The 12932-nt window shown below is 44.3% G+C and overlaps 1 protein-coding gene across 1 annotated transcript; it reads right to left on the bottom strand.

Moving 5' to 3' along the window:
- Positions 1–1091: 1091 nt before the first annotated feature.
- On the bottom strand, positions 1092–11852 carry LOC104508209 (sushi, von Willebrand factor type A, EGF and pentraxin domain-containing protein 1-like; the record flags this gene model as incomplete). The annotated part of the gene is made up of 6 exons (XM_010149750.1): positions 11646–11852; positions 10400–10555; positions 8505–8568; positions 6456–6629; positions 2158–2334; positions 1092–1262 (listed from the first exon to the last, which is right to left on the bottom strand). Coding segments are annotated over exons 1-6 (949 nt in total), but the record flags the coding sequence as incomplete, so codon positions are not given.
- Positions 11853–12932: the final 1080 nt, after the last annotated feature.

Raw genomic sequence — 12932 nt, 5'->3', positions numbered from 1 at the left:
CAACTTTGATGATGGCTCTCATGTTCCCAGCTGAGTATTTTGCTCCCTCCTCTTCTGTGGGAGTTCTTGAGCTTAGGTTGCTTCTGACTGGCCACTGATACCCCCTCAAGTTTTTTGCTTTTAATACCCACATTTTTAAACAAAATGCCTATGGCTCAGTCTGTAGTACGGCTATTATTACAACATCTGAGATAAAACTTCAGGGTGCAGCTAACTCAGTGCTCTACAGATACCTAGCAGCAGAAGGCTGGTCAAGCTTCCGATATGGAAATGGCAGGTGGAAAAGCCTCTTCCATCAAAAACCTGTGACCCTGGAACCCTTTTGCTACACCTCATCCTTGGTTTTAAGTTAGTGTTTAAGGATGCTTATATCTGGTTTTAACTAGTTTAGTTTATCAACTCTTCTATGTTTTGTCCTATTTTTGCCCATTTTCTGTTCAAAACTTATTAATTTGAATCTTCTCTGTAGAGGAGTTAATTCACTTGTTTAAATTACAAGGAAGTTAATTTTTTAGCTCGATGAACCAAAAAGTGACATTTGCCTACTGGCACGGCAAAGGTGGAATGGCTAGACTTCGTATTTGGTATTTTGTTAAAACCATGAATTTTCTGCAGTACTTATGCATTATTTAGTGAGCTGTATCAACCTATCCTTAAGTATTTTATTACAAAACACTTTTCAGGAGCTGCCAAGCTGTCATGACAGTCAGAAACTAAGCACCTGCTGGATCTCTTACTTTTGTTTTCTACAGTGCTTGACCTTTGACTGTGAAAAAATGACTGGCAGTGCTTATCTGAAACAGCTCAGCATGTCAGAAAGATGACAGGTTCTGTCACTTTCTCACAAAAGATGCGGGAAAAGAGGATGTTAGGTGTGGGATACAGCTTTGTAGCAAAAGACACTGTAAGACCAGCAAGGACTAAAGAGAAAAATTGTGGAAGCCCTCTCTTTGACTTGGAATTAAAGCAACACTCGTCACTTTAAACGTGTGAAACCATGGCTGCACTGAAACCAGCAAAATTGCAGCTAGGATGACACCTCCATGCTTATGGCAAGTTGAGATATGCTCCTGTTCATAAGAAAGACTTACCTTTGCAGGTAGGTGGTGTTGTCCATGTTCCATTTTCTACGCAAATGCTCCGCAGGGGCCCCTCCAGCATGTACCCACTGTAGCATGAATAGGTGACCATGTCTCCATACTGATAGAAGCTACCACGAATCAGAGCATTCTCAGTGTGAGCTGGGGGGCCGCAAGATATCTCTAAACAAAAGAAATCACCCAGAGGCTGGTGAGCTGCGATGTCTACACGACACAATTTCTAACCCTGGACACAGCACTTTGCACACAGGACGTGGGAGGTGCCAGAGAGACACCTCTGATGGGAAATGGGCAAGTAGGACTCCTTCATGGTGCAGACACTCACAGGGAGAACCTGTATGTACACCCAGTGAGCAGGGAGATGGCCAGGAGCAGCAGTTTCAGGTAACACAACAATGGCTATATCCACCATAAAGGCCAGGAACTTTCAGATGGTCCCAGCATGTGCGTGAGACTGAGTTTGTAGAGTTAGGTGATGTCATTGTCTGAACTAAACAATATTGCTTGCAAGAAGCCAAAAAACTTCCAGAGATGCTTGCAAAAGGTCACTATGACTTCTTTCAGTGTCCATAAATACAGTAAAAGGCAGCATCTCCCCCTACAATCAACCCTTGTCTCATCACCCATGATCTCACAGGAATCATTCTCAGCATATTTAGGGTATCCAACACCAATCTGAGCTCCACTGCTTGCAAAAGGTAAATTGAGAAGAAAATTACAGTAGGACCTAATTGAAAGTAGGACAAGTGCTCTTGGATTGTGAACCCACACAGACATATTCTGGAACATTTTAAAGAAGCAACGCTGTTAGAAAGAAAGAAGAAACAGCTCTTCTGTAGAGCTGCTTATGTTGCGTTTATGTGTCTTGATCTCTCAGAGTGACCCACCTCTCCACATGGCAGTAACAGACAAGAGCTCTCTTATTCCAGAACAACTGTATCCAGGCGGAGAGCCCTGCTGACACGCCTGCGCTGTCATGCTCCGGTGTGATAGAGCTGTGCTCACCAGCCCTACGGAAAGTACCAAGCCCCTGCAGCACTGCATCCCACGTACTTACTTTCACACTTAGCTGTTGCTGGAGTCCAGGTCTCATCAGCATTACAGGTGATCACAGACTGCCCTTTCAGCTGGTAGCCTTCCCTGCACCTGATGGTTACATTCTGACCAACATAAAAATCCACCTCGGACAGAACGGCATTCTCTGGGATTATGAAAGGCACAGGACAAGGGTTTGCTGTTCAAAGAAAGGGTGTGAGGGAAAAGGAGAAGGGAGGAAAATGGGATGGAAGGAAGGGAGAGAAAACTTCAGAATAGTTTCTCCAAATTTCAAAACCAAAACATCTGAAAAGTAACAGAAAGGGATGCTGCACACAAGTCCAATTTTTAATTTGATGTAAAGTTAGGAGATTTGGGTCATAAAATCATAATAAAAGGCTTGATTCTCTGCTGTCACACGGCTTGCTACCATAATTTACTGATGCCAGCAGAAGACACATTGAGGATTGAAGTGGGTAATATCCTACTTGTTACTATCAAACCACTCCTGTCCTTCCCATTTACCATAACCTTACAACAAAAATGAGCCAGACCTATCCTACTTCTGGTTCTGAGGGGCCAGACCAATAAAGAGCAGCAAAAATCCAGGTGTTTGAGCAGAGACTTGAAATAACATTCATTAGAGTTTAGAATTTCTCTGACAATCTTATTTATTGCTGGCGGTAAACTTGCTGAGCTACTTTTGCATGGTCTACAGATGTCATGATGAATGTGGAAAAGGTTGGACTCTATATTCCGCAGAGATTGATGCCAATTTCCTGCAACTAAAATCCTGGGAGTACTTTGTAATACAGAAATGAAATGCCTCAATTAATCACCCTAAGACTACGGTAGATCTTAAAATTAGTTACAAACACACAGAGCAACAAGGAAGGCTGTTGTGCGTGTGCATGCACAGCACACGTGTGTAAGGTGCTATTTCACAGAATCAGAGCATAATTTATACAGCCATGGAGTCCAACCTCTTCCTCAAAGCAGGGCCAACTAGGTCAGAGGTTGCTCTGGGACTTGACCAGCTGAAATTTGAGTATCTCCAAGGATGGAGATTTCATGTCCTCTCTAGGTCCCTGTTCCTGTGTTTGACAGCTACCATGGTGAAAAGTTTCTTCAAATACCTTATCAGAATTTCCTTTGTTGCAACTTGTGTCCATTGCCTCTCATCCTACCCCTGTGCACTCTGACAAGAGCATGGCTTTTTTCTCTACGCCCTCCCAGTAGTCAGTTGTAGACTGGAATATAGTCTCCCTTTTGCCTTCTCCAAACTCTTCTCTCACCTGCTCCTCATTTATCAAGTGGCTAACTACAACTGACTCTGGTTTATGTCAGCTTTCCAACTAAAGGGAGCTACGCAGAACACAGCTCGTTCTTTTACTGTCACAAAAATACACTCAAAACATGGTAATGCTTTCACATGACTAAGTAACTGCTCCCTTTGCTCCTCTGTCAAAACGGGATGGATGCACACCAACGAATCTCCCAGTGTAGGCCAAACCAATTTGTTAAACTACAAGTGACATATTCTGTTAAGGGCCACTCCAGAATAAAATTACAGTACATTTCCACAACGATCTGGGGAAGTTGTTCTTGTCTGCTGTCAGTTTAAATGAAGAGCGGCCTAGCTGTTAGTGCTTACAAACTGGGACCATTTTTTCGTTACAGAGCAAATACACACGTTTACAGAGCGGCAAGGCACTACTCCATCTTCCATCTCTTGTGCATTCTGCCACAGGTTCCCCTTCCAAGCTGTATCCCCTCTCGCAGACGTATGCTATTGTACTGCCAACTGTACTGTTTTCATAAATCACCTTCCCATTCAGCAAGGGAACTGGAACTCTGCATCTGGTCTCTGCAAAGGAAGAGCTCTCATTAATTCAGCTTGATATCAGACCTGGACTTTGAACACTTCCTGAATTACTCACAAAGTATGTTTAAAGTAGCAGCCATAGACTAATAAATCACCACTGAGAGAGAGTTCAGTAGCCCTGGGAAGGAAATGTAGCCAAGTTAGGGAAGGAGCTCCTCCCAGTGATGGAGAAAAGCCACAGCACATGTTTTTCAGGTCAGCAAAATATGTCAGTGCTGGGGAGGAGAGGACACATTTATGACTTCACACAGGGGTCAGTGGGGCAGAACATGGAAATGGTTCTTTCTTGCCACTGAGAGATACCCCGGAAACTCACAGCCCTTTGTGCCTTCCTTTCACCTGACAAGGAATACCAGATGAGATGCAGGATGGGTTTGGTGCAAGATGCAGATATTTATATTACTAATTGCTCCCCTCAAGATTCTCAGCCATGTTGCTGGAAGCCAGCAGGCAGACAGTCCAAGGGAGGTTACCACTGCATCACAAGAGATTCTGTTCTGCCTTCTATTTTCCGTTTGATTTTCCTAGGTGGTCTGTGTAACGGGGTGACTAAAGATTAAACTGTCGGACAGACACAAGGCTGTCAGGCAAGAGGAACAGAGGAGTTGAAGTGGCTGTGCTCAACCTTGTTCAACATACCCTTCTTGACATCTGTTCAGCACTCTGTGACTTTTCTTAGGTTGCCTGGCTAGGTATTAGACACCTCCTCTCTGATGTGGTGTTCTCTGTCAGCTTTCCAGCTTGCTACCATAACGTCTGCAGAGCATTAGGGCACCGTAGTGCGCAGTGATCTGTGCACTGTGTGGTTGCCCAACACTGAATATGGTGGTCCTTAGCCCTCATGCAGGAACCTAACATCTGCCTTGAGTGCAAGATCATTATCTGTCTCACTCTGGTGAACCTGTCACAGCAAGCTGGTTGCCCCTGAATCTGTGTGTGCAGCTGGGTGTGGAGACATCAACATCTCGGCTCCATCTAAGAATGCCAGGAGCAACTATGGAAAGCAAGAAGGAGGCTGGGTCATGTCGGGAGACATGAGGAATATGCAGCAGGGACAAGTACAGACTGAAAGGAAGTGTGATGGGGAAGAAATGAGCTAGTCTTTATGAAAGGAAAGGAAAAGAGTGAAACTCAGACTTTGTATTGTCATGGCAAAGGAATGGAAAGCACTCGTACTCAAAAGTTCATGATACTGCAGTTTAGTAAACTTAGGCGTGCTTTACGTTTTGAATAGTCATCCACAATACTGGCTATCTGTTCAAACGTGGGACTGTAGGTTTTTGTTCTGTTTTTCTGTTGGCAGCCTTGTTTCCACCCACCCCATGTGACACAGACCCTTCTTGCTGGGCATTCATTCTGCTTTGAGGCATGAGCAAAGGGACCTGAGGGAGCACCTGAAAGCAGTGATTTGCAAAACGGTACACATCCTGCGTTCATGGTGTTTGTTCATGTGAGGAGAGTGGAGGTTAAAGGCTGAGCTGTTTAGGCTGTCCTTGGGGCCCAAAGTTCAGAAAAAGAGTATCAACTTAATGATTGACTACATGTAGTGTTTTAATCCCAGCCAGCAACCAAGCACCACGCAGCCACTTGCTCACTTCCCCCCTCTCCCAGTGGAGGAAGAGAATCAGTGGAAAAGACAAGGAAGCTCGTGAGACAAGGAAGCTGAGAGAAGAGCAATCTAATCATTGAAAGTAAATGAAATACAATAATGACAGCAGTAAGACCATCAGTACTGTGTAATGAAAGTAACGGAAAAGAAAACAAATGGTACAGCTGCTGATCACCCACCAACTGACCAAGAGAGAGAGCGGGGGAGGGAGAGAGAGCCCACCCCTCACCCAATCCCCAACCCATACACTGAGCGTGATGTTTCATGGAGTGAAATACCCCGTGGCCAGTCCGGGCCAGCCGTCCTGACCATGTCCCCACCCAGCTGCTTGTAGGGAAGAATCTGGGAACACAGGGACAGCACCAGAAACCGGAAAGTGCTGGACTTGGTACAAACACTCCTCAGCAACAACTGAGAACACCACTGTTACCAGTACTCTTCTCCACACATATCCAAAGCACAGCCTCATACTAGCTACTGTAAAGAAAATCAACTCTGCCCCAACTGAAACCAGCACACTACAGAATGCCACTGAGAGAAAAGTCACTTGTCCTTGCAGTCCACCACTTTTTGCAGGGGTTTGATTTTCTGAGATAGCAAATAACCTCATGTCTCATTAAACTGTTAAACTGCAGATTAAAACCTTAGGAAAAAAGCTCTTTCTGGCTTGGAAACAGGCAGTGCTCCTTGTGACATATTTCATTTTTCACATTACAGAACCATTTCCCAAAAGCAGTTCAATCCCTGGGTCCTATGATATGCCTGTGTAAGGCAGGAGGTATTGCCTATCCCAGACTGGAATGTGCCAGGCCATGAAACCAGTTACCTTCACATGACGGCAAGGGTTTACTCCAGCTCCCGTTGGCAAGACACATGATATTCTGTGGCCCAACAAGATGGTATCCAGAGCTGCACACAAAGGTCACATTACTTCTGTAAGTGCTTCCCGTAGAAATGGCCTCTGCTTTTTCTACTGATGGATGCAGCCCACAAGTGATTCCTAGGAGAGGAGAAAACGTTTTGTTTTTTTACAGACAATGAAGGCCATTCTATCTGTTACACACTGACAGCCGTGTTCACACGCTGAATTAAGGAAAGATGGGAAGAAAGAAGCTGTGAAGTACTACATGGAGAAGGGTTATACAATGCCTTGCCTGCCCTCTCTCCCGGGGTTCAGGCTGCATACCCCCGAGAGAGAATGTGCCCAAATGTGTCTGATGGTGTTGTAAGCTATGAGATGTGTTCAACCAGAGTGATCCAGAACATTTCTTCTGAGCAGGCCAGAGGCTGCATTTGCAGTCTCCTTTGCTCCCTATGCAGTGGAAGGTGATCTCAAGATGTGCCCCAAAATATGACAGCAGTTAAGAAGGATCTTACCCCCTGTCCCACACTTACTGTGGAGCCTAGGCAAATTGGTCAAAAGTGAGAGACGAGTGCACGGGATAGGACTACGACATGACCGTGAGAATACAGGAAATGACTTATTGGTAAAGAATGTAAAATCTTGGCATTTTATTTATAAGCTGTATGGAGTAAGTAATAAATTCTTCTTTCCATGCTCTCACAATTAATCGCCTTCTGCTGCACAGAGAGCCAAGGTAAGAACCTAGGGAGCAGAGTCTTGATCTCCAGACAAAGAGTGGTCAGGATGTATTAGCCTTGGCACGGCAGAGACGAACCATCCCAGTACATGACGTCCAAGACCCTGCACACCACAATGCAAGGCAAATCAAACACAGCAGGCCACGCTCCTCCCCTGCTGACATGAGGATGACTCTATCCTTGTACCATTTTAATGTGCCAAAAGGAGCTCCCTTCAGATCAGAGAGGAACTGCCAGTGGGAACTTCTCTGATGGCTTTGCCTCTGGCTCCTCCTGTTATAGCCCTCCACTGGAGGGGAAGACTGGGAGGAAGCCAGCAAAAGCACTCATTTTGTTCCACAGCTCTCCTGGAAAACTGCCACCATCTTGCTCTGCTTGCTACTTACGTGTGCATGAAGGGGCGGTGGGAGTCCACTTTTTGTCAACGTGGCAGATCCTTCGGCTTGGTCCATGTAGCTCAAAGCCAGGGTCACAGCTGTAAAAGACCTCACTGCCGAACAGGAACTCCTCTCCCTGAACAGATCCATATTCTATCATGTCTGGGGGTCCACATGATACTCCTATAATACAAGAAATGTTGCAATCAAACATAATGCATCTGTCCTGTCCTATTCACAGCTCCTCCACAATTTTTCTCTGAGAAACAGGGAGAGAACACAGTGTTGACCTGGGCATTCTCAGATATCTGCCCCTGAGTAGGAGAACAGTACCACGCTTGGTGCTTCCAGTTCCTGTTAAAACCCCAAATCTGTAGCAGCTGTTCTGGCAGGGAACCTCAGGAAACTCCACTGTTGCCACTTACAGCCAACAGCTGAATTCCATGTATTTGTGTAGACAACTCTTATTTTGGAACTGCAGGCAGTGGGCATCACACATCTCACAGAACTGAATTACCTTTGAGACCAAGTATCCACAGAGTTACATTTGGGGATGCTAAGTACCTGTGACTCTGGGCAACGAACATCCTCAGAGGTCCTCAGCGACCTCAGAAATCATGACCTCAGGTGTCAGAACTACTTACAAGTTGGAAGCTGTCTGCACAGCTTTCTTAGGGATAAAGAAGCAAAGTGAAAGGTGTAGTGATTTCCTTCCCACTATTACCTGCACACACCAGCAATTCTGCAACTCTTCCAGGCTGTTATCAGTGATACTAACTAGCATTTTTCAGCAAATGCAGACAGTCTGAGTTATAAAGCAAAATAACCATTAGTGTTTTCTGTTGTGTACTATCACATCTGACCACCATTAAGTGATAAGCTCAGGGGGTACGTACTTCTGCACACTGGCACTGTGCCACTCCAAAGCTTGTCTTCTTGGCAAGTCCGTTCTGCATCACCCTGTAAGATGAAAGAAAATGCTCAAGACTCAACTTTATTTAGTCAATTCTCTTCTCCCATCAGCTCTAGTATCCAGCAAGGCCAGGACATTCTCCCTCCATGTGCAACCCATGTAGAGATAGTGAAATGCTACAGCCCAACTCTACTAGCAGAGCTTAGGGTAGAACTCCTTCCTGCAAAGTGATGGTTATTTTTTATTAGCCAGACGTTTGCGGGGCCAGTAGTCACTTTTCTTGTCCTTCTCCCTGGACTATCAACTTTCTTTTTAGTTTTAACATTCTTGTTCCCAGGAATGGTTATGATGACAAATTTTCTCCTTCCAGGACTCACTCACAGAAAATCTAACTAATGTTTTTTCAACAATAGTACAAGCTTGTGTTATATAAATGTAATGTACTGATTTTGACCACATCCCAAACATTAATTCTTAAAATCTGTTTATAAATAATGTTATTTCTTTCTTATCTACAGGTTTTATAGTCACTCTACCAGCCCAGAATTTATTTCTTATTTTATTCCAAGACATGGAGAACAACATCTACCTTTCTGCCTTGAAGTAATGTACTTTCATTACGAAGCAAACCCATTAACAAGGGCAGCTGTTTGACATGAGTGTTGTATGGTATACCACTCAAAGGACTTTGTTTCCCAAAGGAAAAAAAGCAGTTCTGTTCAAAAGCAGGGAGACAGATTGACGCTAGGTGGCGAAGATGGAATACAAAGCTTGGAAGGACTTTTTACTGTATGAAAGTACTGGCTTATTACCTCTAAACTTGAAACAGCAATTCTGCTGATCTATCTAAATATCAACCCACCCCTCCATCCCCAGTGACATTACACATATGGCAAATTCATTGTTACCTTGGCACTGTCTAAATTCTCCATACTTTTATACTGAGTGACCGAATGTATTAACTCCTGACTGGACAAAGTCATATGCACGAAGTCTGTCATTTATTATTGGTGCTACAACAGTGCAAAGAAAGCACAATCCTGCATTGTGCTGGGTACTCACAGAACACTGCGTAAAGAGCCAGCCTCTGTCCTGGAGAGGCTCATGCCCTGCTCCGTCACCTGGGGATGGTGGAGGCCTTGCTGTGCCTCAGCAACGTACTTTCATTTCGGAATTCACTGCAGCTTTTGAAAACACACCTGAGGCAGCTCTGAATTGGCTAGACTCAGTCCTGATAATGGGACAGTGGTGCTGCTCTAGAGCTCAGGTGGGGATAAGAGCCCAGTGCTCATAATCAAAGCAACAGACAGGGAAGAACTCTGTTCCCTTCTGCATCAGCCAATAAAGCTGCCATTGAACACACTGGAATCTCTTTGCTAAAACAAGAGATAGCACTTTCATACCATCTAGCAGTATCACACAAGTGAGGGCAGTGGAGTTTATCAGGAGGTCTTCATCTGGAAGGTGCGACGCAGCAGACATAATGCTTGGGGACATTATGAAATCGAAGGAAGAGTATGATCTCACTCTGACCACAGACCCAGTTCAGGAGAGCAGCACGTGAGAAATGAACTCTTCTGGGCTGAACAACCCTCAGTTTAAACAAACCCAACACTGAAAGGTATCTGCTGAACATGTATCTCTGAACAGGATGCTCCTATTTGCTTCAATTACATCCTTAAGTCATTGAAGGACCATTCCAAACATATCAGGAGCATTCTACAGACAAAACCACCAACAAAGCAGACAGCCAACTTCTGTGGCAGTGAAGGGAATAGATCGATATGGACCAGATCGAATACATTCTCACAGCCATCCTATAAGAGCTGAAAATGACAACTAAAGGCTTAAGAATGCTGGAGATCTGAGCTTGCTTACTTGTAATTCATAGCCAGAATCACATTTATAAAGAACCACGTCTTTGTAACTGTATTTAGAGCCAACCACAAATCCATACTCTGGAGACTCTGGGGTCCCACAGGACACAGGAATGCAGATGTCATCAGAAAACGGTGGCACCCAAATGCCAGTCTCCTGAAAAATAAATGTAATTAAAAAGTGTGAAGGCATCACTTTATATGTTTAATTCATATCTAAATGAAGAAGTCAGGAAAATCATAGTAGAAGCATCCAGTGGCTGTCGGTGTACAGATGTGCTTAACGTAATATTATCTGTGCAATCTTTAATAAAACTTTAGTAACACTTCCAAGATGTCAACACAGACTGGAGCTCCGCTTTGGCAAGAATGTTCAGCTTAGACTTAAAAGAACAAAAAGCAAATGAGGAAATAGAAACTTGGAGAAGCAAGTTTACTTGTACAAGGTCACCTAGAAACTCAGGGAACACACCAGAAGACAGAAAACTGCAGCTGCCTGATGCCATGTTCTGTACTTCTCTCCTGGCTGAATGTCTAACACCATGACTGAGTGCTTCAGCTGCTGTCCCAGAGTCTCTAAGGGAAGTCTGATACCTGAAGAGGCACATCAAACACACCACTCCCAACTTCCACAGGTCTTTGAAACGGCAAAATAAGGGGAAAACCTGTCCTTATGAAGTGCTGATTCTGCAAAAACATGCATGCTCAGCTTTTCTCATATAAGCAGACTTAGTGACTTCAAAGATTCTATTTACACACTTAAGTCAACGTTGTCCACAGCTAATCCAGCAAAACGTTACTAGCGGAACTGATGAGGAAGTTTGCTTTTCAACAGAGGATTCAAGTTTCTACAGCTGTACAGTGGATTAAAATGTGTGCTGCCTGTTATTCTGGGGAAAAAAAAGCTCTGCACACAATCCTCAAAATACATTCGAAATCTTGGACATAATTTTTTAAAATCTTGGGCATGATTTATTCCCTGAAATGTGATAAAAGGAATGCTTTTCTAAAGGACAGCCCTTGTTTTCGATGGAAGAAGAAACCAGTAATTTCTAGTTCTGAAAGTCTATATATGGAAAACTAATAATCGCTCTTACTGGGCAAGATGCAAGCATGTAATATTTTGCAGGACATGCTTTAAATTTTTTTGTTGTGTGCAATTAAGGGCCAAAAGCTAACAAAGGCATAAGGAGGACTCTTAAATTAAACAAAGTCAGCAAAATAAAACAGTGGAAATAACACTATACCTCGCACGTAGATGTGCTTGCTCCCACCAGAGTATAGCCTTCTACACATGACAAAGTGATGTTTGTGTTCACAGTGAAGTTGTCCCCAAGCACGATTACATGGGTGATGTTTCCTGGGAGGGGACACTTTCTGGGGCAACAGGAAATACTTTGAGGAGACCACTGTCCATCTTCCTGGCAAATGCATGCATCCACCTCTGTCGCCATTGTGTAGCCTTCCAGGCATCTGCAACACAGCATGAAGACCTGACCACAGAGGCACAGCTAGGGATGAGCCAGCCCATTAAGTTACAGACAGTCATTTTTCAGCATTAGTTGTTCTATTATTTCAAGGCAACCATGTAAGAAGCATGCCTGGACTGAGTTTATTCTGTTGCAAGAGCTGGAAGTTTCAGACTTCAGCTGTGTCATACTGCTGCAGCAGCACAATGGAAAGGGAGTTGGTGGCTTTATTGCTTGGAGGGTACTGAACGCTTCAGTGCGGCTGCTGCACTGCCCTCCCCTTTGCAAGGAGGGTTTTTGGTTAGGTAAACAGTGTGTGACCATCAAGCCATTCTGAAGATGATCTCACTTTCTACCAAGAACAAACCAGGACTCAGGCTGACCACAGGCCATTTGCTTAGGCATTTAAGGCTGATTTGTTCTGTTCCACACGGTGCTTCACCAAGAGCACTGTTGTGCTGGACAACTGGACTGCACAAGTGGGTTCACCTACAGAAAGGCAGACGAGAGCATCCCCTTCACTTTATTAAAGATGCATGGAAATGACTGATACTGTTAAATTAATCCACATGCCATCTCCCAGTTCTGTCCCATACTGTTATTTGCTTTTACTGACAAAAACCCCATCCCCCCTTCTGCCAATGAATACCTCACCTTGCAGAAAGAGATCCAGAGCGTACACACTTTGGGAAATTAACAAAAAACCCTTTCTCTGATATCTGACAATGGAGGAACTTTGCATCAGCAACACTTGCTGACAGTGCAGAAAGTGGGACGAAAAGGAGATCAGATCTTCTGTATTACAACAGACACCTGAAGCAGGAGAAAGATGTAAATGGGGCCACAAAAGAGGAGAAAAACTGCACACCCTGGTGACTGTTACTGCCACCTGCTAAGAAAACCTTAATTTCCAGACCAGTGTTTCAGAGAAGAATGTACAGGGGAAACTAAACGTGTTGGAGGGAGAAGTGCAGGCCAAGAGGATGAAATACCTTGCAGTAGTCCAAGTAGTATTTTATATGTGCATGTGTGCTGGATTCAGCCTGGAAAGAGTTAACTCCCTTT

Source organism: Eurypyga helias, unplaced genomic scaffold, assembly GCF_000690775.1.
Source record: "Eurypyga helias isolate BGI_N326 unplaced genomic scaffold, ASM69077v1 scaffold13524, whole genome shotgun sequence".
In the NCBI taxonomy this organism is placed as follows: domain Eukaryota; kingdom Metazoa; phylum Chordata; class Aves; order Eurypygiformes; family Eurypygidae; genus Eurypyga; species Eurypyga helias.
Note: the sequence above shows the minus strand (reverse complement) of the source record. Positions and strands in the feature narration are given on the sequence as shown.